The 26,541-nt window shown below is 39.4% G+C and overlaps 4 protein-coding genes across 5 annotated transcripts; all 4 read left to right on the top strand.

The window, feature by feature from the left end:
* The first annotated feature begins 1,882 nt into the window (after positions 1–1,882).
* On the top strand, positions 1,883–4,131 carry LOC149105133 (failed axon connections homolog). The gene is made up of 2 exons (XM_089271153.1): positions 1,883–2,423; positions 3,128–4,131. Exons 1-2 carry the CDS (start codon positions 2,074–2,076, stop codon positions 3,567–3,569), a joined length of 792 nt encoding a protein of 263 aa, XP_089127279.1. The 5' UTR covers positions 1,883–2,073; the 3' UTR covers positions 3,570–4,131.
* A 1,289-nt stretch (positions 4,132–5,420) lies between these two features.
* LOC110053187 (failed axon connections homolog) lies at positions 5,421–13,789 on the top strand. Of its 2 annotated transcripts, XM_089271147.1 has the most exons (3): positions 5,425–5,669; positions 5,767–5,932; positions 13,074–13,789. In XM_089271147.1, the coding sequence occupies exons 1-3, from the start codon at positions 5,438–5,440 to the stop codon at positions 13,501–13,503; spliced, it is 828 nt and encodes a 275-aa protein (XP_089127273.1). In that variant the 5' UTR covers positions 5,425–5,437; the 3' UTR covers positions 13,504–13,789. The 2 variants fall into 2 exon arrangements, with proteins under 2 accessions (XP_089127272.1, XP_089127273.1); XM_089271146.1 differs by having other exon boundaries at positions 5,421–5,932.
* Positions 13,790–17,458: 3,669 nt separating this feature from the next.
* Positions 17,459–19,506, top strand: LOC110053189 (uncharacterized). The gene has a single exon (XM_020759392.2). It carries the CDS (start codon positions 17,813–17,815, stop codon positions 18,644–18,646), a length of 834 nt encoding a protein of 277 aa, XP_020615051.2. The 5' UTR covers positions 17,459–17,812; the 3' UTR covers positions 18,647–19,506.
* A 2,352-nt stretch (positions 19,507–21,858) lies between these two features.
* Positions 21,859–23,463, top strand: LOC110053188 (uncharacterized). Its single transcript, XM_020759391.2, has 2 exons — positions 21,859–22,097; positions 22,870–23,463. Exons 1-2 carry the CDS (start codon positions 21,859–21,861, stop codon positions 23,165–23,167), a joined length of 537 nt encoding a protein of 178 aa, XP_020615050.2. The 3' UTR covers positions 23,168–23,463.
* The last annotated feature ends 3,078 nt before the right edge of the window (positions 23,464–26,541 follow it).

Genomic DNA, 26,541 nt, shown 5'->3' with positions numbered 1-26,541 from the left:
AACCATTCATGCACATGTATAGATTCTGTATAGTAAGGACAATAACACGCAAGTTTTGCAGATGGCCAATTTCAATTGACTTTGGACTAATCAGCTTGTAGATGTACAGTCTGTAAGAAACTCTTGACTCCCGCTTATGTAGCAACTTATATTAAACAATAAGCCCGGACACGTTGTACTTACCTTGTTAAACAGAGGCGCAATACGAGTGACCGGAAATACGTGTTCACGAGTTACTTTGAAAAACAAATAAAGTCACCGCAAATGAGATCCAATGTTCCTGTTGTAGTCACGACGCCTCTATTTTGTTGTGGCTTTGCGTCTTTTTGTCCATTGTTTTCTGTTTCTCAATTATTCCGCGTGTATTTCTTATTCTAATTAGTTTCGTCAGTTATTTTCGTTTACGTAACGATTCACATTTTCGTGTACATTTTTTCATCCGTTGTTTCTATTGTTTGGTGTAGCTTCTTCTGCCGTTAGTTTTCTAGTTGTCGTTTTCATTATGTTTTAGTCGTCGTAGTCGCCACACAAATCTTGTAAGTTTCGTTATTTTTTCGTCACTTTTGCTTACTTTATTTGTATTTCGTTTTGCTTTCCTGCTCTGTATATTCAGCTTGTTTCAGCTTGTTTGTTTTCAGCGAATAGCTACCTAGTAAAAGTGCGAATCTCTTAGATGTGTGGATTTCGATTACACCTGTAATAAAGTTTTGTCACAGACAGAAACAGGCAAGCTGCACCAAAAGGGGGATAATGCTATAACATTGTATTTTTAGCTCCAAAATATTACATTAGGCACGACATCAGATGCAATCGGACTGACGTTCTCTTCATGAACACGTAACCTGATCCCTGTATGTAAATATTCATCAAGATTTATTATGACATTTTATTCCGTGCAAGCGTAGCATCCGTATTTTAGAATTACTAAAAAAGGACGAATTTTAAGGCTGTTTGTACGATGGACTTTTCCAGTCGTACTTGTATATGCGAAATAAGGAAGAACTCTGAAAAGGAACTACTTTAAAGTGCGTTTAAGCGAGACTGTATAGTAGCGTAACGGAAGTACTGTACTATGAGGCATATCACGCCACGAACATTTGTCACGATAACGTAGCTGTACGAGACCAAGGTGAAAATTGGCAGCTTTAAATTAATATACACTAGCAAAATAAAAAAGGACTTCTGCGCCTTATATATGGCAAGTGTAATGCCAAGGTGCATTGCATTTCAGACCTAGCTTACCTTGTGGAATATCAAGATGCGCCATTTGGTGTACGTACGTAACTGATCATTGTCAGAACTTTCAACACACCAGTAGCATCATTTCCGGTCACGCCTTGGCTTAACAAGTGTCTTGCGCTTCCTGGATTACTAGCCGATGATCCGTTTTACTAAATGATATTGTAAAGTGGACAATTCGATTGAATAGCAGAAAGCTTTTGAGCTAAGAAGTTCATTTTTTTTTTTTTTTTTTTTTTTTTTTGACTTTTGTGTTCGATTTTAGCCAGCAAGATACAAGAGGACCCTTTCGTCCTCCCGAAGAATCCTCTCGATCTCACTATTACGCTTCAGTACAGACCATGTTTTTGTTTCGTTCTCTTCTCCCCACTTCCGCTAAGCTCCGGACACAGGATTTCTGTCGTAATTAATTGAGAACAAAATAATTTTTCTAGCAATATTATGCGAGTTTTAAAAGTGTTACTTTTAAAGAAGTTTTGTCTTTTCGGCGAGTGTTTATAAGCAAGAGTCGATGCTCATCCGTTATAAGGTGTTATTAGTGTGTTTCGTGAAGCCAGCGGGTCACCGTTCGTGTTCCGTTTATCTCATGACACCCAATTGTGGTTATGTCAAGGAAAAAGTTTGACAAATGTTCTTATCATCGCGTAGTTTTACAAATTTATCAGTTAAGTAACCGATGTACCATATATGGACTTCGATTGCAGCTATAAGATGGGTTGCTACAGAGCTCTAGCGTTTAGTGTCGACTTGAGGCGGAGGTGTGAAGTTTCAGCAGTATACCTTTCACAACACACATCGTCAGTGACAAGCGACTAGCGACTACTGCTAGAAGTTATGCAGATTTCAAAGAGGAACAAGAAGAAGACATCCATTAAGCCTGGTACAGTCGTTCTACATCAGTTTGCTCCAACCGATTTATCAGTGAACGGTTCTCCACCATGCTTAAAGCTGGAAACTTTCCTTCGCATGGCAAAGATCCCGTACGAAAATGATTATGCCTTGAAGTTTTCCAAGAAGGGAAAAATGCCATGGATCGAGTTCAACGGGCAAGAAGTTTCTGATTCTAATTTCTGTATCCGGTATCTGACGAGGGAGTTTAAAGTGGATATCGATTCTCATTTGACCAACACAGAAAAAGCCATTGCTCACAGTGTCCGAACAATGTTAGAGGAAAACACTTATTGGTAGGTGTATGTCGCACTTTCTCGATTTAAGGCCGGGGGTACATGTAGAATAATAAAGCGCCGGGTTGAAATAGAAGGCTGCCTTTAGCCAGTTCCAAGTTCTCTGTCAGTGGGGTCGATCGTAACAGCGGGAGGGTGGGAAAAACCCGAGAAAAATGGCTAGCCTAGCCCAACCTACGACTTTGAAATTAAAGTTGTTTGGGTTTTCTCGAGATACCGGCTAACCTTGTTATCTTCGTGGTTCTGTATGACAACCCAACTATCAATTGTATAGTTCATGCATCATTGGGTACTATCACGTTCTCCCGAGTCTTACACGAGTTTATCGTCTGAAACTTAAGTTTGGTTATTTTCATGATATGCGGCTGATAACGTACCAAGTGTTACGGATAACACAAGACGGGAAACGACATGATTTCCTGTATGTTTATGGATCGGTCCCCTACTTTTTGAAGCTATTAGAGAGCAGTTTCGAGCTGCTTGTGTTAACAATTGAGGCTTGTCAACAGAATAATGATCAGAACAACAATAAATGGAAACGTAAAAAGTCGTTTACCCAGTAGGGCACAATTAAACTGAGCATGTACACGTGGTAGGTGGGGAAGTTTATGCTGAAATCTGTTATCACATGTACAGTCACATGTCAATGGCCGCATGGACCCGTGCATTGATGTTTACCAGTTTGTTTTGATGTCCATTCACAGGGCCCTTGTTCACTGCCGCTGGTTGTCTAACTACGGAGCGAGCATACGGAAGAAATTGTTCGCAAAGTTGTTTGGTCATCTTTTCTTTCCGCTGAAACATCTTCTGGTGCACCGCGTGAAGAGTAAGATCAGAAAAGACCTTTGGTCTCAAGGCATTGGGCGTCACTCGGAGCAAGATCTGTACGGGATAGCCGAGAGAGATTTACTTGCGGTCTCGGACATTTTGGGCGAAAATAAATTCCTGTTTGGAGAAAAGCCTTGTCTAGCAGACGCGGGACTGTTTGCTTTCATTGCTGCGTCCGCCTGGGACTGTCCAGAAAGTCCTTTTGATGTACTCTTAAAGTCTAAAGCGAAAAATCTTGAAAGTCACGCTCGGAGAATGAAGGAACTGTATTACCCAGACTGGGATAAAATCATTTCAAGGAAATCTATAAGTGATTGAAATGCTGGCGTTCCTTTCTAGAATTAATTGTATCTTTATTCATTTATTCATAAATTAATGTATTTATTTAAAACACTTTGGATCGTTTTATTAGTGATTGAAATACTGGCGTTCCTTTCTAGAATTAATTGTGTCTTTATTCATTTATTCATAAATTAATGTATATATTTAAAACATTTTGGATCATTCTATAAGTGATTGAAATACTGGCATTCCTTTCTAGAATTAATTGTGTCTTTATTCATTTATTCATAAATTACTGTATTTATTTAAAACATTTTGGATCATTTTATAAGTGATTGAAATACTGGCATTCCTTTCTAGAATTAATTGTGTTTTTATTCATTTATTCATAAATTACTGTATTTATTTAAAACATTTTGGATCATTTTATAAGTGATTGAAATACTGGCATTCCTTTCTAGAATTAATTGTGTCTTCTTTATTCATTTATTCATAAATTAATGTATTTATTGAAACATTTTGGGTCATTTTGTACAGAGGTAATATTTGAAAAACATATTAAACGTATTGAATCATGGACGTATATATATTCCTTCTATCCGCGACTTTATTTATTTTATTTTTTATTTTTTATTTATTTTTTATTTTTTTTTTTCATTTATAGCTAGATCTCACTAGATGATTGACACTCAGCTGTATAGTCTATCGGTCCTGATTTTCCCACTTACGATTTCCATGAGGCTACCACTGTTACAAAAGCATAGTATATGGAAACGGGTAGAGAGATTTGTTTGAGGTCTCGGAATCTTAAACCACAAAATTGCTTTTGTTTGCAGAAAACTTAATTACCTAGCCTAGTAGCTGATGCAGCGATATTTTGCTTTCATCGCTGTGCTCCCCTAGGATTGTTACGTAACTCTAGTTATTCCTCTTTGGACAGAACGTTTTTTTTTTTTTTTTTTCTTCTCTCTTCAACAAATGGGGAATCTCCCTTCGGAAGTTCAAAAATATTCGCGAATATTCTACCGATCCGGCCGGAACCTCAAAAATATTTTAGAACTGTTAATTTAACTTAGAGGGCTTAAAATGTTGCCTTTAAGGTAACCAAAATAAGACGATGACGTCAAATTTGTGTAAGCTAATATACATACAATAAACAGCCACCACATCTTGGAATTTTCGAGTTTTCCAAAGATGACTCAAACTAATCAAAACAAGAAAAACAATGCTACAACGTCCTCAAAATGGAAGATAACTGCACGGAAGAAATCGATCAGCATCTTTAGATCCAGACCCGGATTTCTTGATGAAGTTTGTGTGACCTGTTCACTTGTCTGAACTGTTAGACATCTTCTTCCAAGTTCCCGTCTTGATCTCTGCACGGTACAGGTCTGCAATCGAGAGTCTGAAGATATAACACATACAAAGCCAATCATTGCAAGCTTACAGCGGCTAGAGCACCAATTAAACCCATTTCCCTGATTACCCCTCGGTCGTGTTCTATGAGGATCAACTATATTTCTTGTTGGGTGGGTTCTTTTCGTGTTCTGTTGGAAAAAAATCGTTTTCGGTTGGTTTGGTTGATCGACTTGCTATACCGGCCTCAAAGCAGGTTGAAACGGTGGAAAGAGCATTCCCAGGAGTTACCTCGTTTCAACCGAAAAGGGTTGGAAAAGTGTTCCATTGAGAAACGTCAACCGTATCATCCCAAAGCGGTTGCGATTAAAACGGTTAATCCCAATAGAACCCGACCCTAGTCTCGTGCACTCATGCTAGTTAGACTCGATTTCCGCCGCTCTCTTGATTCCGGTGTACGGTCTTACATCAAAGTCATTTCTTAATACTCTAAGTCATGCTTGATTAGTGACATCGATATCGACACTCGGCAGATGCAAATTACTGTAATGATTCTGTGGCTGCGTGACAAGGACGTGGGACTCTTCACGCGCACTTCGGCCCTCCGAAAAAGTAACAACCATGGAGATTTCAGCGTCTGTTCCATATGTTGGCATCGCTGCACTTGCATTTGTTGTCATTTATCTTCTCTTGAAGCGACTTCCAAAGGGACAAAAGTGCGAGAAGCCCACCAATTTAGGAACAGTTGTCCTACATCAGTTTGCGCCATACGATGTGGTGGTGAGTGCAAGTCCTCCGTGCTTAAAGTTGGAAACTTTCCTTCGTATGACAAAGATCCCGTACGAAAATGAATATGGTTTAATGTTTTCCAAAAAAGGGAAAATGCCATGGATCGAGCTCAATGGACAAGAAGTTGCTGATTCAAATTTCTGCATTCAGTTTCTAAACAAAGAATTCCAAGTGGATATTGATTCTCATTTGAGCGCCAAAGAGAAAGCCATAGCTCACAGTGTACGAACCATGTTAGAGGAAAACACTTATTGGTAGGTGTTAAGTTTTTACATTGGTCGTTTTCCTGGTTATTATGCTGTGGGTTTTGTGATAGTTGTTGTAAAGATTTTAGTGCATGACTGTCACACAACACAAGAGATAGGGGGTCAAAACATGAACCCAAATACATGATCCACTTCGTGGACCTGGTCCATGGGAAAATTTTAGCTTGGTTTGTAAAACACAGAATGAACCAGCTTTTAAGCCAACTCGCGCGTGACAGAGCACAAATTTTTACAGCAATCATAATTTACGAATAATCATCAAGCTTATTAAGGTGGAACACTCGAGCTGTTTTGATTTTTACTACTGATGCTGAGTAATGAGTTCTAAAAAAACTGAATGTGTTATGCACATGTGCACAGTACTTCATGGGTAAAGAACTATGCAAAATCAATTTGCATTGTTAATTGATTTATCAATATCGCTGTAGATCGCTTGTGAGTTCCAAAATCAATATTAAATTGCCTTTTTTTAACATTAAACCCATTAGCCGTATTCTTGGAACGACTAGTGGGTTCAGTTTTCCAATAATCAATTCATTATTGCATTCTTGAAACGACTAGCGGGTTCAATATTCAAATAACCAATTCATTAATGTAGCCTTGAGGCGTACGCTTCACTTGGTTTGATTGTAATGTTGGGGAGGTCAGGAACCCAGTACGTTGCCATGGTAACAAAGCTGTTAAGCCCGTATTGTGGAACACATTTAGCAGAATTTTATTGCTGCAAAGAATCAAACATTTCTGATACAAATTGGCTGAGATATCTTTCTTCATCATATTTGATCAAATTCGGTTGAGTGTATGACGTCATCACTTGACTAATTTGCATATTTTAAGAACTGGAATATCTCTGGAACGAAACGAGATATTTGAAAATAGTAAACAGCATTTTTCTTCTCATACATATTACTTGTTTACGTTTAAAACTCGTTTTGATAAGAAAGATGCGATTTTCGTCATAGTACCACTTTAGAGCACGTAATCTGCTGAGAAAACGTCTGGTGTGACCTCTGGCCTATTTCCCTGGTCGAACACGCTTGAAATAACAATCTCATATGGCAGCAAGTACAAATTTAACATAATAAGCAATATAAACATCCGTACGTCCTTATTATTAGGACATTTCTGCCGGAGTTCTAAACAATAACATTGTTTCCTTTTTCATTGTAAGTTGTGGTTCACTGTGTTGTGGTTCACTGTATCGTAGTTAGGTATGTGCGGCCCCAAAGGGTATGGTTTTCAGCCGTTTTGGTAATAAATAGGGTATGGTTTTTGCACTGTAGTCTTGAATTGGGTATGTTGTTTAAAAGAACAGGCACTTTTTCATCATTATCGATAAGACCATAAGCAAAAGCCCTTCAAAACCTATGTTTAGGGCAACTGTGTCAGCCGCAACTGTCATAAGAGACTGTGCAATAATTACCTGGAGGGCGGGCGGGCTGGGAAATGGGTGAAGTATGCCCCAAAAGTAAGTCACACCCCCCTTCCCATTTAGCAAAAATTAATTTCAACCCCCCCCCCCCGCTCACATAATGATAATATTAAGGCTAAACCTCCCCCCCCCCCTCCCCCTTGAAAAAGTCTCCTCCCATTGATTCCCTCATACCAAGTTTACTTGTTGGAGTTCTTCCTCCGGTACATGATCACTTCAAATGAAGAGGGCAATTTTCCCTCGTTGAACAATCCCTTTATCTGGACAATTGGGAGAAACTTGTCGATCTGGTCTCCAGTGGACGTTGCCGTAGTGAATGGTAAATACTTTCCAGGCGAAGTGGCATCTAGGGTTGGAACTGGTGAACGTTGGACAGGAAAACCTCTTGTCACTCCCGACTCCCCTTGGGATATTTTTTGTCGGTCATGTGATGTGACCATTGGACTTTAGTCGCCATGTGTTCAAGTAAGGGTCCGGACGCACTGGACTGACAAAATTTGTTTGGCCCTTCCAAAAATCTCGACAAAATTTGTCTCTGCCAAATTTTTGATTTGTCAAGCGTGGGCGCACTGAATCACAGCAAAACATTTGTTACCCACAAGTGTCAATCACAATCACCGCTCTTCCTCTGGCTCAAACGAGTTGTACTTTGCCGCTTGTTTCTTTGAACCTTTGCCCCTTTTTCTGCTCTCGTCTGCTCTTGAATCCTCAGCTTGGCTGCTCTCAATTTGATTACATGTAGTCGTGAAACTTGCACTTGCACTTGTACTTGTACTCGGCTGACTCGGGTGGACATACGGATGTACAAATCGAGCAGAGTTTGGTCCTGGAGATGCAGCTGGAACGTTAACGTAGACTTGGGAACCGTAATAGTTGTACTGTGCGAACGGATCGTCATGGAGCATACCGAGGTACGAATCTCCCATGTTTATCGTTTGATTGCCGCGCAAATATAAATTTAATTTTGGCGGGCTTCGGACTGAAATACTCCGACTAAAAATAGAGATCAAATTTTCTTGATTGACATTTTCCTTCAAATCATGGCGTGTAAATTGAAATTGACAAATCTGTCAGATTTCAAGCCTGACAAAAATTTGTCCTGCTCCGAGGCAGGACGACGGCGTCTTTGAAGTTTGGTAAGCCTTGACAAAATTTGGTAGATCTAAAAATCACCGGACGCACTTGTCTCAGGGAATTGATGACAGATTTTTTTCGCAAAATAAACAAAAATTTGCCCAGTGCGTCCGGGCGCCCTAAGCGAGTTTTTTTGTCAAAAGTTGTTATTGTGCCGTTCGTTTAGCTCGAAACAAACAGTTCGGTAAGTTAACATTTCGCCTTTGCTATTCAAAGAAGCATTTGGAACTTAATACCTTTTTGTAATTTTCAGAAAACCTCACTCTTATGTATACATTCACATGCACGTATGCCTTTGATGGAAGCGAAGAGTTTTATTCAAGTTGTTGTGACTTTGTTCCTCTACCGAGGCCGTGCGGTCGATATGTACCTTTTGAGCTTGAGCCCATTGTGAACTGTGAGTTTTCGACGTTTGTTTTGAGAGGAAATAAAGACAGGTACTACGGTACTGACGCCTCTTGTCCAACCTTCATTAAGGCATCCGTCGCACGTTGGAGTGCAGGAAAACTTAAGGTACTCAAGGAAGTACGAACATGGTCTTCTTTCAAACAAGGCATTCCCACACATATTAAATTTCCCCCTCTCTCTTGTTGTCATTCTCTTTTATGCCCCCCCCATAATGCACAGTCCCTAAACAGGGTATCGAATTTTTGGTCAGGTTTATAAATAGGGTAGGGAAAATTGCAGATTTGGTCATAAGGGTAAGGGTTTTGGGAAACGGGCCACACCTCCCTCTCCCCCCCCCCCCCAAAAAAAGAAAAAATTCTAGGAGTACCCCCGGGCCCTGTTGTACTTCACTGTGTTGTAGTTCACAGTGTTGTGGTTCACTGTGTTGTGGCTCACTACATCGTGGTTGCCCTGTTATAGTTGTAGGCTTTTGAACTGATAGATCCTGTGTAGCTTGCCTGTGTGGCATGTTTTCTTGTTATTGCCTGCGAGGTTTTGCCGGCGTTAAGGGGATATGGTACCCTTATATATGGCGATGTTCATGAAAAACTCAATTTCTTGGAAATACCAGACTTAACACCCTTGAGGACTTGTCAAAAAAACTCTGAAACGATCTTGCCGAATTTTCTTCGAGATGAGTGTGAAATTTAAGGAAAGTACACAGTGGTATAAGTTTTTTCACGTAGTAACGGCCATGGCAACCACTGTTTGCTATAGGAACGTGACCAAAAATATAGTTTAGTTTTAACAAATATGAACGAAACTATTTAGAAAAAACTTCAAAGACATGAACAATTCGATTGGTATGATTAGTTGTAAAAAGCTTTGCCATCACAGGCTCATTCATTTCCCTTATGAAAAGGAATATTTCCCACAACTGCGGTAACTTTTTCAAAATAGAACAACCATTCCACCCCCTCCCCCGAGATCCAGTCTGCACCCCCCTGCTATTTGTGGCTTGTTAAATGCTTAATACTTCGCGTAAGAAACTTAAAGTGCATTTTTCTCAAAAGTTTACTTTTGTACCGACTGACTTCGCGCCAACATTTCTACTTAAAGGGAGAATTCCCGAAACTTGGGCTCATCAAAGACCAATAGTGTCGTGATGTTTTAAACCAAAAAAATCGTAACATTTTAACGTCTGTCACGTGACATGAGATGATTTGTCCACTGGGTGTGGTAAAAATAAGGTTATTTCCAAATAAAGCCTGTAAAAAAGCCCTGAAAATAAGAGTTAACCGTCAAAACTTAGGTTCATTGCACAGAACAAAACAGAAACTTACACGATATGCTTGACAGTCAAATCTTGTTTTGTAAAAGAGCAGGAAGTGTTGACGTCAATACTATAAAACACTACTTCAAAAGGCTGTGGCTGGTTTCCATAGCAACCATTTTGAGTAAAGCTCTAGAAATTTCATTTCTCTTCTTGAGTGCAATAGCACACAATTGATCTTTCTTCACCATATTTAAACAAACTCTTTGGTCCATTTGAGTGTACCATACCACCTTAAGTGCCTTTGAACTGATAATATTTGTGTAGCTCGCCGGCGTGGCTTTTAAACTGATAACGCCTGTGTGGTTTGTCTGCGTGGCTAATTTTGTATCAGAGGCGTGCCAGCGTAGTAACTTTGAATTGATAATTACTGGGTGGCCTGCCTGCTTGGCGAATTCTTTGTTCTGATAATACCTAACGGGCTTTTCTGCGTGGTGATTTTTTTTTGTACTGATATATTCTTGAGAGGCTCGCCGGTATGGCGAATTTGTACCTGTGTCTGGTGTTGTGATTTTCTTCAGTTAGAACTAGAGTAGCGATCAGGGTGAGTAACTCCTGTTGGTATACCGCATATCTCGGTAGCCACTAGACGTTCCGCAATCAGACGCTTTGAAGTCGCTCCCTCTTGGTCTGGAGCCCCGGTACAATTAGACTTCCTAGTTTTTGTCGTTATCATTTAACTACTGTGTAGGTGAAATCCCTATTCGAAGCTCTTCATTGCACGTATGGTGGGACTTAAAAGAAAGATTGTCTCATCCAATGATAAATTTTCTGGAATTAGGAAAACTCTGAGTGGAATTTTGAAATCCGGCTAAGGGAATCAAGCCGAGACTCTTAAGAGCTAAATGGGGCTTCCGGCCAAGCTACACGATAGTGGCTGTTAATTGGAGGGACGCAAGCTATTACAGTGTTGTGTTACAGTATTATTTTTCGTTTTAGTATTATACGGATACGGATATTTATGGATTTAGTAAAGATTGTGAAGAGGAGAGTTACGAGGAGCCGATACTGAGGAGTGAATAAACGATTTGGGGGTGGACAGCTAGATCAAGCCCGACCTGCTCATTGGGTGGGAGGGTGGGTCGCCAACCTCTTCACTTTCGCGGCCTCGAGTAGAGTGATGAGGTGGAACATGGTTTATGTTGAGGTTTATTATTGAGTTGAAATCTCGGTTTGATCAGTCTTCGTTTTGAGTCACAACCCCTTGCTTTTTGTTGCTCATTTTTTCCCTGACGCCCTGGTACAAGCAGAAGACCTGCATCTTTTCTTTGAAACATGACGTAACTTATCCAAAGTACATGAACTGAACAAGTAAGATAGCCACCAGCCACCACATAGAATAGGAACGATTAAGTTCATTAAGGACAAAGACTTATTTCGCTTAAAATAATATACCGACCGCAGACTAATTGGCCGAGAGCACGTCAATTATCACCAACAGTACAAAATGTTGAAATTGAGTGCAGAGAGTTGGAATTAAATTGCATGTACATTGTGTATTGCTAACAAGCAATCAAGTGATTTTTCGCGCGCAATTTGGGATAAAAAAATACACTTTTAACTTTTTCAAAGACTTCGACGTCTTTGAAAATTTGCTTGTGCTTATTTATTCCAAATTGCACTCAAAATCATTTGATCATCTACAATTATTGCTTACATGTACTTATACCCTTGCCACAGTCCACGGTCCACCCTTCACACTGACAGGTAATATTTCCCTTCGGAAATCATAGATAAACTTTAGGTGTTCTATGGGTCGGACAAAGTGGTTTATCGACTATAGGTCCTCACGGGTCGTCGATGGAATTGATCCACGGGGGTGGTCGATGGACTGGGTCAACAGGGGTGGCCCATGGACTGGGTCTGCAGTGTTGGTCCCTGAACTAGGTTCACATAGGCAGTCTATGAAATGGATCCAGTGGGATGGTCCTTGAACTGTCATCACTGTGGTCCAGGGACTGGGTCCACAGAGTGTGTCCGTGAACTGGATTTACATAGGCAGTCTATGGAATGGATCCAGCGGGATGGTCGTTGAACTGTGGTCCAGAGACTAGGTCAACAAGGGTGATCCATGGACTGGGTTCATAGATAGAAATCATATCAAATTTTGCAAATGATCTCTTCCAACAACGAACTTTTAGATACTGTTAAGCTCTCAACAACTTATTTCGGTCATTACGGTCGTTCAAATTGATTGTACCGCATTTTCTCGATTAAACGCCCCCGGCGTTTATTTCAAACTCGGGATCAGGGCCAGGGATTTATTTGACTTTTGCAGTTTATTCGAGCCGGGAGGTTATTCGAGTTTTCATTCGGTATTTTTGAGAGCAAAATATCTTATACTTATACCTAAAGTTTATTATGTCTTGATTATAAATTCCTCGAGGGTCTTAACTATTTAGGAATCTAACTGGGACACCGACATTTATTCGGGCCCCAGCTTTTAATCGAGAAAGTATGTTAACTTTTATGGCCGCCTCAGGAGGGCCGCCTTAGAATGATACAATTCTACTACCAACTTCAGCAAACTTCTCGTTTTCATTTTTGGAAGACATCGGAAAAATCTTCCTTAATTTCTGAAGGTTAGGAAAAGACGATTTACCTCCAGGAAGTGTCAGGTCCATCTGGCAATTTTCCGGGAATAAATCGTAAATCGTGAACGTTTGAACATTTCGCCTTTTTCTATGTATTATAAAATAGTCATCTTTAAATGAAAAGTAAATATTTGTTCAAGTTCCAAAACATCTGGAAAAGACAACTTGCAGGATAAGTAGTCCCCAGTTTAGAATTTGAGGACGATTAACTCATCCCATATTCTTTTTGATTGTTACGCCCGTCGACAGGACCATGGTATACTTCCGTTGGTGTTCTGACTATGCACCAGTCCTCCGAGAGAGGTGGTTCGGCCATCTTGTCTTTCCAGTAAAACATCTGGTATTTTACATGTGGCAAAGAAAATGCAAAAAGGATCTGTGGGCGCATGGCGTTGGTCGACACTCGGAGGCTGATGTGTATGGAATAGGAGAGAGAGATTTGCTTGCGGTTTCAGAAATTTTGGGCCACAAGAAATTCCTGTTTGGAGAGAAGCCTTGTCTAGCAGATGCAGCACTGTTTGCTTTTATCGCTGCGATCGCCTGGGATTGTCCCGAAAGTCCTTTTGCATTACTCACCAAGTCTAAGGCAAAGAATCTTGACGAACACGCCAAGCGAATGAAGGAACTGTATTATCCAGATTGGGATGAAATTATTTCAAAGAAACATAAATCTGGTTAAGACCATAACCACATGCTGTCTTAGACTTTCCACCCTCAGGCTTTTCCTCCTAAGAAGAGACGGGATAGCCTGTTCCAGACATTCAGTTAGTTGGGTAGCAGCGAATTTCAGTCTACTGGTAATTAGCTTAACTTTGTTTACTTCCCTTTTTTCTGTGCATGTCTGTATTTCTTTGTTTTGTGTCCCTGACCTAAACATGTAGAATAGCACCCCTTTTGTTTTCCGTTTCTACTCTATGAAATTGTAATTTTTATAACTCTGGGGTGAAATATAAGTTCTTGTAGTAGTTGCTGTTTGTTGTTGTTTTCTGTTGTTGTTGTTGTTGTTGTTGCAGCGCTCTATGCTTTTCTCTCCGCGGTTCCCAATTTACTGAACGTCGGTTACTATAGAGTGGATGATCTAGTTGTGAGGAAGTTGAGGCTATTTTTCTAATTGTCTTGGAGACTGTTATACAAAAACGAAGCGGTGATTAACTGGATCAATGCTGTACCGCGCTTATGCTAAGTTACGAATCAGGCTTAGTTCTTGTAAGGGACCGATCCAGCTTTGGACCTGAACAATTCCTAAACCGAGCCTCCATCTTTAATCTTTAATCATTATTGATACACTGTAAAAAATTCATCGGGTACAATTAATTCCAATAAAATGTCTAAGATCCTAAACCTAAAAATCTAATCCTAACATTATATTAACTTACAACAGTATTCTACTTATAAACCTGATTTCCATGAACGCCGTGTGTTTAAAAATTATGACAGAGAAAGCGATTAAATTGATTTAATGAACCAAACTCTCTAATGTTACAGGGTAAACTGTTTCAAAGGGTTGCGCCGCTGTAACTAAAACTATTTTTCATGTAGTTAGTTCTCGGAAATGGAAAAACGAGTTTGTTAACCGAGTCGCTCAGAGCATAATTTGATTCATTTCGAGTTACAAATTTAGAAGTGAGATATTCGGAAACCAGACCGTTTAAAGACTTGAAAACCATTAGGGCTTTCTGAATTTGACGTTGAGATTGCAAGTCTTTTCAGCTCAGTTTGTGAAACAAGGAATCGACATCAGCGTCATAGCCCGATGAAGTCATTACTAGTGCAGCAGGGTTTCGTAGCTTTTGTAGCTTGTTAGAAAATCCATTTTTCCAAAAGGATCGGATCAGCATCATAGGGGGTACAGACAGAGAGTCTCGTGTGAGCAAAAAGCCCATCTGATTTGAGTTGTTGACCGGTACCCTGGACCAGCCTCGTGTAAAAAAAGAGCATAAAACACGCAAAGTTAAAGACTTGCAACTAACAAACCGAGCAAAAGATAGGGACTCAGATTTTGAGTGTGCTTGTAAACTCTAACTTTTTAAACTTTTCTCTCTCCCCAGTTATATTTCCCTGAAAAGATTATAATCCTCGGCGAGAGGACTTAAGTATAACGTAGGTTCTGTGTATAAGTATACAAGAGGCCGTTTTCACTCTACAAGACGAAGATAATTCACTTCCGGGCACTAAAATCGGCTTTGTTAGCTTGCAAGTGGAAAACAAAGGCTTCTTTCAAGAAACCTTGTCAAGATAAAAATTGAAACTAAAGGGAAAAGAAATTAAAGGGGAAGGAAGTCCCGTCCCTCCCAATGTAGGTTTAAATGAGATGACACGGGTAAAACACAGACACATTCACAAAAAAGAACTAATTAAAACCGAGTAAAAAAAAAAAAAAAAAAAACAGCGAGTACTTTCTTTTGCCCCTCAAGCTCACTGCACGGAAACTTGCCGAATATTCAGTTTGCTTGTACAAGGCGGACACCAATGTATTGTCCTGAAAATGGACAAAAGAAAAGGTCACTAGAACAGACGATTTTTTCAAAAGCGCTGATAGACCACCGGTCATATCCAGACGAACTGTGGCGAAACTGTGGATTTTAAGTTTAGAAAACGTCTTTGAAGTACAAAAAAAAACAAAACAAAAAACAGGCACAAAACAAAATAACAGCCGGTAACAAAACAATTTGCCAGAATATCTTCTCATTGCAAAGTGAATACGATCACAATGACAAATATCCGTCCCTGACAATAGCATTATAGAGGGGAATGAATGGGGTGTAACTGATGAATTTAGCAGAATTATAAACTCAAAGCTGACAAACAGAAAGGAAGATTCGAACGAAAACTGAAACCGCGCACGAAAGGCCTCTGTCACCCAAACTATAAGTGATCGGTGTTACAATGTAATCGAGGGGAAAAGCACGTGCTGAACCTTTTCAGTGGGCAACAGAAACAATGCACATGGCTCTGAGACCTGATAACAGCTGTTACAATAATAAAACAACAGCAGTTTTCAAGAGCTCCTACACTTCTGGAGTTTCAGCCGTGAGCCTTGACTTGGGAGGTGAGACTTCAAATCAAAGCTTTCACCTGAGATCATATTTTCCTTAATTCTCATTTCACTTGTGAATCAAAACAACCACGTTGGCAAATCATATCCTAATACGTAGTTCAAAAATAATCTTTCTGGCGAGAAAAGTATCTACAGTTTCCACAATAAGAAAGCAAGTTCTCGGGGGCCGAATGAACTGGACGTTTAGCTAATAAGCAATGACAGACACAACATGGCAAGCCAATGATGGCCAAAAATAACACTTTTACGTGCTCGAAGATTTGGAACTGCCCCCAAACGTGATGACCTTAAACCCCAAAAGGGATTTGTGTGTGAGGGTGTAGGGCGGGAGGAGAGGTACTTTCCGAAACATTTGGCGAGGGAGTGTTTATACAGAGTTAGACCAAATGTTTGATTTTCTGTGCGCTATTACAGACCTTTAAAATCATATTAGTACACGTCTCTAAACAAGGCCTCAGGTACTCAGGAGAACGGCGTCAAATTAATAACGGAGAAACGTAATAATTCCCGGCCAAAGTGCAAAATAAATACTATTTTATACCAGCAATTTTTAAATTTATTCTCCTTTAGACTAATGCGGCTAAAAAACCATACCCTTTAGTACCTGCACATCACTATATGGCTAAATAATAAAGGTATCCCCCGCTCCGAACCTCAAACACCAGTGTGACATAACAAGCAGAAAAAAATCTGCTCAGATTGTTTTCATCGAGACAGTGAATAATGAGCCAAAAACGGACGATTGACCAAGTTTTCAGCCCATTTTTGGACTGACCGATAGTGGAAATAAATCAGGGAATTCAACAGCAGCTAAAAATTTATTGCACAGTTTGACAGCTTTCATAAGCACTGAAAACAGTGAAACTTTTTTTTCGTGGCAGAATGCCAGACTGTTGCCGTGATATGAATTCAGGGGAGTGGTGCGTTGAGTCGAGTATTCGGTATCACAACACACTTAACGAACAACAAACAGTGTTTCCCGGATCTACTGAAATATCAAAAAACAGCAGGAGCCTTGGTGACGATTGAAGAAATATAAAATGACAACACTTAGTTGTTCAGTTTACACTTTTAATATCGACGAGGGCGGGATTAGGAGACACCGGTGGAGAACATGCTACAGCTTCCCTATACAGCTTTCATTGCATTTGTCTAGAGTTTGTTTATTTATTTATTCATTTGATTTCAACGGACATTTTTGTCTTTCTGGAATTTAATGTCCCGACATTTGCATACCACCGGCTCATCAAGCAACAAAGAACTTGTAATTTTGTGATCCCGAGGGAAAACCCGCGTCTCAAAAAGCTCCTCGCTTCGACTAGGTAGATAACTCATTCCTCATGTTTACATTTTGATCATTCTTAGACGTTATCGACCGAGATAACACCTAAACACCCAATGATCTGACTGAATTTATTCTCCAAATACACTCATGTTGATGCTGAAATGCTATATGTACACAAACAAGACCAGGCGACCGCCACGGATGACGATCCTTCAGACATGCTGGTTTCTATGTTTCCACACCGCAAGGATAAAGAGAAAATCCTTCTCTCAGTGCATTTTTTTTTTCCTGTATAAGATGAATAAGTATTAAATATTCGCCACTGAAATATAGCAGGCCTTCTAATCTCACACGAAAATGACCCTTACTTCATGGTCATGTGACGCTTGTTAATATGACATATGCCATCTAGGGGTCTTTATACACATCAAGCTCAGCTCATGCAATTAAGTCGACAAATCCTTCTGTACATATTGTACAGCACCATTCAAAGTCAACGTTTCGGAGTTCCACGAGGGTTGTCTATCCTCAACGGGAAACCCTTTACAGTGGCAATCTTGCCAAAGGGATTTTTTAAAAATATATGTGTAGATATCTCGAACAAAAACAAGCGACCTGCCGGGAAGCAATACTATTACTAACAACATGGCGTTTTACATTCAAGGCACTACCGCCATTCGTAAGAAATTGGCTACTTTAAAAAGCAAGATACAGGCAGCGGATAAAAGAGCAGAGAAGGCCAAAGAAAGCCTGCATCATGTGGAAGGAAGTTTCAATAGAACTATGGGCTTGAAAGCGAAATTGGAAGATCAAATCTGCAAGCGAGACTCGCAACGGGACAGAATCGAAACGCTTATCGCCAGCCTACAAAGCAAATGGAAAGCGCTGATTCGATTTCGCGAAGAGACAAATAACACCGGGCCCAAAGAGAAACATGGTGGCCAACACACTCGCGAAATCGATACGAAGATTGCGACATTCACAAAGCAAGCGAAAATCGCTGAGAGGAAATATAAAGCGAGCGTTGACAGAGAACACGCTTTGCTCGGAAAAACGGTAAGGGCTCGAGAACGGTGCACACGTTCAGAGACAAGCACAAGGGAGCTACATGAACAATTATTAGATATGCAGGAACGAGTGTACGTCTTGGAACAGCGGCAACGATCTCGAAACGCTCGTGAACGGCAAATCGAACTCTTGGAGGACAAGGTAAAGCGAACGCTTGCACGAGCTCAAGAACGCGAAAACTTGGAAGCTTATCTCGAGAATCGAATCATAGACTTGGAAGATCAAATCGAAATGTACACACAGAGAAAGAAGCGGGCGTTAAGTGTTCTTGCCGAAAGAGACAATCACAAGTCGATGGAACCGTGGACGATAACATTGTGGCTTCGAAGATCTAGTCTTGTTAATGGCACGTCAATTTCCAATTTCGTTAACTCAAACGGCAGAACCGCAAAAGATGAGAAAATCCTTTAATCTTAAAAATCCGTCGACTTATCTACACAAAGAGGATTAACGCCCAAAGACATATAAAAATGTCCAGCCGCGAGTGTGTTTTATTTTGATTTTGATATCTCAAGAGAATGCGAGTGTCGCCTATCTTGTCAAAATGTCCTACAACAGCGCCGAAGAAAAAGCTAATTTGATGTAAATCCATGCTTTATTGCACTCATTCGGTGTAAAATAAGATCCTGAACCATGACGTGATCATTGAAATAAAAAGCTAATGACTCTGCTAACTCGACGTCGCTCAAGTGTGATATTTTCCGTGTGTTTTCTGAAAGACCTGGAACTCTGTGACCCTACAAGCTTTTGAAATTCTTGTTCCTCCAAAGAAGAAATTTAATGCATCGACGACAAATGCAGACTGCAAGAACAAATGCTCACCAGGACAAGAAAAACAAAGAAATGAATAGCGGCAAGGTGTAGCTTACATAGAAAACACGACTTTCAATAAGTGATGATTCACCAAGAAGTGTTGATTTGTAGTATTTCAAATGAGTATTGCATTTCAAGTATGATTTTTGAATACGTTCATATTTCCTATCTTTTAAAACCAATTTACCTTTATTGTGTCCTGATTTGAAGAAGACAAAAGAAAAAAAAAAAGTTAAACAAAAAAACTCCAACTTAATTGTGTTAAAAATACAATTTCATTGTCGAAGGAACAAAAGACTTCAACAAATATCAACAGAAGAGCCCTAATGATGCCAAATTACAGAGCTAATGACTCCTTTGTTTTTCGCTACACTTAAAATGGAATGAAAGAGAAAACTGTTTCAATCAATTAGGGGAAAAAGACACGAATAAAAACCACTTAGTGAGTTGCACTTGAACTTCAGTTTCATGTCTTGTGTGGTCAACACTGATTGTGATCGAGTTGCATGACCTGTGGACCAAATCGTGACTAACTCCTTTATGCTCCACTGGATTCTCTTTGCAAATAATTTTGAATGGGGCAAAAAAGAAAAATCTCAGAAAATTTGTAAGTTGCTTCATTGAAATTCCATATCACGTAAAGACAATACGTAATTTATAAAAATAGTTAAAGGAACGAATTGGGACGTAGAAACCCTTAGCCTTGCGAAAAATTGAGACTCCGAGACAGCTTCGTAGAAAAATCGAGACTGCGAGACGCACATAACCGCTAAAAAACGAGACTAGGAGATCCGTGAAATTCGACTAAAATTTTACGAGACCCAGAGTTTTTGAAGGACCATTCGCCACCCCTTATCAAGAAGTAGATTTTGCAAATCAGTTATCAAAGCCGGGACCAATAAAATCAAACCAGTTTGAAAGATTAAAAAAATACAAATTAAAAAAAAATCATAAGTGAATTGAAAGAAGAATTAGATACATAGATAAACTAGAAATAGACATTTACGAAACATAATAATTATTAAAAGATTCACACCGCCTGAAGTGGACTGTTATATCGCATATATTTCATTCAGTCAAAATAATATATTCAACTCACGATTTTCAGTTAGCAGTTCACTTTAAGGAAAAAAAAAGGTGCACTCTGCACTCCGCGTTTTCGGAACAGCCGTCGATAGGCACTGATTCAAGACAAGGTGATTGGCAATAAAACGGTGTACTCTATTGGACTGGATTCTTAAACGGGTAACAGGTGAGTATGACGGCCCCTAAAGTCGGTCTTCAAACTAGCTGTCTTCTTGAGCAATCGTTTCCCAAAGTATACGTGACTATTAGGTCGTCGGTAGACGTGATGTTTACTGAAGACTTCAGATACAACATAACTGTTTAATTATCTTTTCTTAAAAGATAGACTGAGGAAAATGTCATCTGAGGTTTTTAGGGAATGCAGGACTTGGTTGAAGCCGAACTCGCAAATTTCTCTCGTGACCCTAACTCAACCGTGATATCGTAGTGAATACTTAATCGCCCCTTAAACCTAAGTTGATCCGGATATTACGGGGAAAAAAGGTTAAGCATGCGTTATCTCTAAAGTGTAAACCAATATTCATCATACTAATTTGGCACAAGAACGCAACAGCTAAAAGTCCTTGACATATTTTAGAAAAACAGAGAGAGGTCGGATACACTCTTTTTTTCTATGGGAATATATGTTATAAGAATTTCGAGGTTGAAATTTCCGAAATTCTAAGCATATTTTTTAGAAAAACACACAGGCTGAAATTTTGAAAAGAATGTATTTTTATGTGTTGAAAATTTTTACATACGATACAATTGCATGTTTTTAAGTAAACAGTATATAAAGTTTTTCTTTTCTCTAACCTAAAAAAAAAAAAAAAAATAGCCAAAAAAGAAAACAACAACAACAACACTTCAACAGCAGCACAAACCATGTGTGCGATGGTAATATCATTTCTGCACGAGGTTGTGTGCCATACCAGGCGTTATTGTTTGCGATCTGGCTCCAAAATCAACGCCAACAAGGGCTAATAAAACGGGAATGTCATATGCTATAATCTAGGAATGTTCACAAGAATATTATCAGCCTAAAATCGGCAGAAAAATGTAATTATTCAGCTCGGGCCAGAAAAAAAACAAAACAAAACAAAAAAACAAATTCTTAGATGGTGTATATGGGCGTCCGTTTTGTTAGCTGCATCACAATATTTCGTGTATAAAATAGGAAACATTAATTATTTTGACGTGAGGAACAAACAGGAATAAAGCTTCTTGCCATGTCATGTTTAGAAAAGGAATCCTTCGTCATTTATCGGAAGTAAAGATAATTTCGTTGAAAACTTATCTAAGCACGGCAATTATAATCAGCTTAATTGTTTGATGAGTCTTTTTGTCGTACAACTCGGCATACCTTCCAAACTTGTGCCAATTATTTGCTCGTAATTACATTGTAACTCTCTCCGTGCGTAATAGGGAACTTACTTATTCCACCAATCATAATTTCCTCTTGTTATTTCCGTGGCAATACGAATCGGACGTCGATACGAATTATATTGGGCCCAGGAATGTTATCGATCACGTAAGGACTCCATAAGATTGATTATTAGTGCAAGATAAAGATATTTATACTAGTTGACCACTTAGGTCTAAAAAAAAAAAAAAAAAAAATACCGAAGGAAACAATATCGTTAGCTGGGGGCGTGAGTTTTTCCAGAGTCCTTCTAGTATAAAGGTGCCACGCTGAAAGCAACAGTTCACAGTTGGCGGACGACAGCCACCGACTAGACTCCACAATGAACAAGTTTGTTCTGATCGCCGTGGTGGGATGTTCGCTTGGTCTTCTGATGCAAGCTGTTTTATCGGAAGGTCCATTCGAGTCAGCAGTTCAGTACGAGCAAGGAAACGATTTTCCTGTCAGGGATGAAACAAGTGACTACGTCGCCCAGGAAGATGAACTGAATGATGAGAGCGCCTTCGAAGACGAGGATGAAGAAGACGAAGACGAAGTGGATGACGAAGAAGATTCTGAAGGGTAACTAATTTTTATGTTTTACCAATGGCAATTTTGGCAATTATTGCTCTTGCCTTGTTTTTTTTCTCAGCAGCAATCCTTTGCTCACTCTTTTTGCTGTTTCATACTTCCAAACTAATGTCACCGCTGCGGCGCATTCCCTTCACTATTCGTTTGAACATAACTAATGACCTTACTTTGAATGCTTGTACAATGTTGAAAAACTTTCTGTAAATGCACAAAACGTCCACTTTACAACTCTTCGAAGATTAACAAAACTGAATCCTTTCAATGAACAAAAGTATAAACATTTAATATTGCTCTGTAGGGAGACCCTTTTTATATTGCTTCGCGTTTATCCTGATTAAAGCGAATACGTGACGGGTTTATACATCAAATAGTTCAAAGTAGAGATAAGAAGAAACGTCTTAAAGCAGACATCGCACCTTTTTAAATTTTATCACAATATAGTGTCTCTGTACCCTATTTTTGCTGCGATTCTCGCTTGTAGCCATGGCAACCTGTGGCTTGCTCAATACGAAGTAGCTGTGTAGGCGGCGGCTATTAATCGTCACTCCCTTAGCGTGGCTACATGGCAATATAATTGGCCCAAAATCTGCACATATTCTGCTCTACGTTTTAGCATCTTGAGGGTCAAATACTCCGGAGAAGATATCAATAATTCTCACTAGTTATCATGTAAATCTTCTCATGTTTGTTCACGTGCTTTGTGAAAGGAGCTTAAGTGGTTCACGGAAAAACTGAGATAAAATTTCTACGTTTTCTTTTTCAGAAACGATGAGTTACAAGAAGATCCAAGACCAAACCCGTTTTGGGGCCGCCGCCGGAAGCCGAGAATCCCAATTCCACGAATTCCGAAACCAAGAATCCCAATTCCACGAATTCCGATACCAAGAATCCCAATTCCACGAATTCCGAAGCCAAGAATCCCAATTCCACGAATTCCGAAACCAAGAATCCCAATTCCACGAATTCCGAAGCCGAGAATCCCCATTCCTCGTATTCCGAAACCCAGAATACCCATCCCAAGAATTCCTAAGCCAAGATTTCCATGGGGAAAGAAAAAGTAACACTGATCCAGCTCAGTCGACCGGTTTTAAGATTTCCTGTCAAGTAAATGGTTAGAGCGATTGTAATGGTGTTTTAAGGGATTTCTAAAAATAACACGTCACTTGCTTCGAGTATTTTGTGTTTAGATGCGTGATATATGCACCTTTCGTATTCTTATGATATTATATATCTCAGGCCTTGCATACGGTGGCTGCGGTCACAGTACGAGCAGCAGTGAAAAACGAGCTATCCCGACCGAAACGACAGAATAACAGTCTTTTTCGCTGCAGCAAATAAAAATAGAGACAATGCTCAAGTTGTTCTGGCTTCTTCTTATCATGAATTAGCTCGAGAACTCTGAGTTTACGTGGACGATGAACAAAATGTTTGCTTGACGCGAGCGACCTATTTTTGGCCCCAAATTAAAGCTTCATATTCAGTTTTCCACCTTCTACAATCTGATATGGTTTCTGGCATTATAAATCCCTTTTCGTGAATATTCAATACCGTCTCCAGTGAGAAAACGTCCCCCCTCCCCCTCGCCCCCTCATTTCCTTTCCTGCTAACATACATTGACGTCAGATTTCGTAACGACAGTTGGACAGTGCAGTTTTCCTGCCTACTGGTCAATTCAAATTCCAGGCGCGCCAGCTGCATGCAGGGGGCAATCTTCAACCTTCCCTTCGACAATTTCAAAGTGTCGGCTCGTCGGCAGATTCTCGCGCCAGCCATTTTGAAAGTCGAGAAGACCCTGCGAATGAGGTTGACACGTATATGATTGCATGATAACAGCGTTCCTGTCATTTTCATAATATACTTTTCGGACGGTAAACGACAACAATACGATATTTAAATGTTGTCGCTATTAATTTGAAGCTGTTTGAAGGAGATAACCTCAACTGCACTTCTCGTCTCATCCCTTGCAACCCTAAGTAGAGTATGAGTGGAAGTGGCAAACAATTGGAAATAAAATGGAGATCTTAAAATCACGCATAATTCCGCTGCTATGACCGGTCAATCTTGCGAACGTGCTAAATACAACCTTAATTTGTGGATAATGATTTCTTCTAAGCCTTCCCTACAGTTCACTGTCACTGTTACCAGGGACAAGGCAACGCCCCTTTAAATACTTGCTTCAAGTTGCTTTCACTAGACTTTTTCTTGTAGCTATTTTAACTTAACGAAAACCTCGAGTAACAACTTCATAACGTTATAATAGTTATCCTGCGAACACTAAGCCTCTTTTAAATGTTAATAGAAGTGTATACACAACAACAACAACGTTATTTATTATTATTATTATTATTATTATTATTATTATTATTAGTTTTATCTTTATTATGACTCGCATATTTACAGTTTTACAGAAATATATACACATTGAGTTAAAAAAAAGCTTGACAATAGCAACAGCGCGAACCCGCAGGTAGCCTGGGCTAATTTAGGCGGGCCACATCTATATTTATATTAGACCATTAATACATAAATACGATTGTTATGCATGACGGATTTACGAAACCGTTTAATACAAGTACATTTACATATTTTGCTTGACACTAGGAGCTATGGTTTACTAGAGATAAAACTAAACTATGGGTTGAAATTAATCAGGAACTAAATTTAAGAATCTGAGTCAGGGTGTCGACTTCAACATAGTCATCCCTATCTGAAAGAGTCTTAAATAAAAATCTACGATTTTTTTTCTTAAAGATTTGTTTAGATAAATCTCTCCAGTCTGGAGAAATTTGAGTCCATAATATTGCTCCAGTTCTCGAAAAAGAGCGTTTGAAAATTTCCGCCTTAACTTCCTTCCGAAGATAATTCCCTTTTGCGCCATGCCTTATGTTGTACCCATGAATTTCATTTGACCTAGTGAAAAGAGCTCTGATCGATAGGCGAAGGGGCTAGTTTTTTCCCAAATATCATGCATGAGATTCACGATCGTGTCAAAATAGATCATATTTACAGGTAAAATCTTTGATTGAATGAAAAGAGGAATAGCATGAGCATCATTGGCCGTAAAATAAATCAGTCGAAGAGCTCGTTTTTGGAGGACAAGTAGTTTGCCAATGTACGACTTGACTGCGCGACCCCATACACAAATCCCGTAGGATAAATATGGCAGAATAAGCGAGCGATAAATCATTAAAAGAGTTTCAGTGTCTTAGTCTGGCTAGAATTCCTATAGTCTTACTTATTTTCAATGGTTCCTTGAAATATCTGTCCGGCCTCTGCCTATTACTTGCTGGATGGGAAACCCATCGCCACTGGCCGTGATTAGCTATTCCTAGGCCAGAAAGGGGCTAAATTCTCTTGTTTGCTGGTTAAATTGTGTGTGATCATCCATTTTCTCGTACCCACCACATCAAGATGTAGACGTGTAGATATGATCGATATGGTCTTGGACCCTTATCCCCCAAGTGTGTTTAGTGTTTGTAAATTTGGAGAACGGGTCAGCTGGTGAAAATTTTTAACAGGGAAAAAGTCCCGTGAAAAAATGAAATTTCTGTCATTTCTCTTTGGACAAAAGAACAGATACAGTTTTGCCAACGACTACAATTGTTTCAAAAATGCCTATATGATGGTCCCAGATGAATTCTGACATGTAAACTCTTTGTATGTCCCTAGACTTTACCACTTTCATCTCTCATATGTAGCTCGAGAACTCTGGGTTTACTTTGACGAGGAACAACATATTTTGTTCAAAATAACACAACTATTTTAAACACGAAATATTGTGTGCGTGATGCAAGTAAAAAACGTGGTCCATATGTGTCCGACCTCTTCTTCTTCTTCTTTTTTTTTTTTTTTTGAAATATGTTAAGGTCTTTTAGCTATTGTGTTTTTGTGCAAGATCAGTATAATTGATATTGGGTTGCACTTTAGAGATCACGTCTGGGTATCTTTCCGGAACAGCCTAGGTTTTAAGGGGCGATTAAGTATTCGGTACGATATCGTTGAGTTAGGGTCACGAGAGAAATTTGCGAGTTCGGCTTCAACCAAGTCCTGCATTAATTCCCTCTAAACTGAGATAATTTTTTTTTTTTTTTTTGTAGTCTATGTTTCATGTTATTGTCAAGTACAGCCGGCGCTTAATATGCGGTTCGTCAGGAATTAGCGTGAGGCTTTGCTTAGGAAAAGCGTCAGTTTATTCAAATACTAACAATGCTTGAGGTTTGTTACTACTCTTGCACATACTAAAGCCTATCACGACCTTCTTGATTCTCTTGGCACGAAAATACATTCTCCTTTAAACTGAACACCACAACTTTTTTTTTTTTTTTTTTTTTTTTTACCATCGGGTGTATATTGTATTTGCTTCGTGAACATAGATAGAGCTCACGTCAAGAGGCAATCAGTTAAAACCTGTGTTAGAATGCTTTCATCAGTCGTC

Source organism: Orbicella faveolata, unplaced genomic scaffold (genome assembly GCF_042242905.1).
Source record: "Orbicella faveolata isolate gen_17 unplaced genomic scaffold, um_ofav_v1 contig_34, whole genome shotgun sequence".
NCBI lineage: Eukaryota > Metazoa > Cnidaria > Anthozoa > Scleractinia > Merulinidae > Orbicella > Orbicella faveolata.
Note: the sequence above shows the minus strand (reverse complement) of the source record. Positions and strands in the feature narration are given on the sequence as shown.

Bases quoted from the DNA above. Each gene is read 5' to 3' on its own strand.
- LOC149105133 (XM_089271153.1), top strand. From the start codon at position 2,074: ATGCAGATTTCAAAGAGGAACAAGAAGAAGACATCCATTAAGCCTGGT. The intron at 2,424-3,127 runs GTAGGTGTATGT...GTCCATTCACAG, and splicing joins TTAGAGGAAAACACTTATTG to GGCCCTTGTTCACTGCCGCT.
- LOC110053187 (XM_089271146.1), top strand. From the start codon at position 5,511: ATGGAGATTTCAGCGTCTGTTCCATATGTTGGCATCGCTGCACTTGCA. The intron at 5,933-13,073 runs GTAGGTGTTAAG...GCCCGTCGACAG, and splicing joins TTAGAGGAAAACACTTATTG to GACCATGGTATACTTCCGTT.
- LOC110053189 (XM_020759392.2), top strand. From the start codon at position 17,813: ATGGCGTTTTACATTCAAGGCACTACCGCCATTCGTAAGAAATTGGCT.
- LOC110053188 (XM_020759391.2), top strand. From the start codon at position 21,859: ATGAACAAGTTTGTTCTGATCGCCGTGGTGGGATGTTCGCTTGGTCTT. The intron at 22,098-22,869 runs GTAACTAATTTT...TTTCTTTTTCAG, and splicing joins GACGAAGAAGATTCTGAAGG to AAACGATGAGTTACAAGAAG.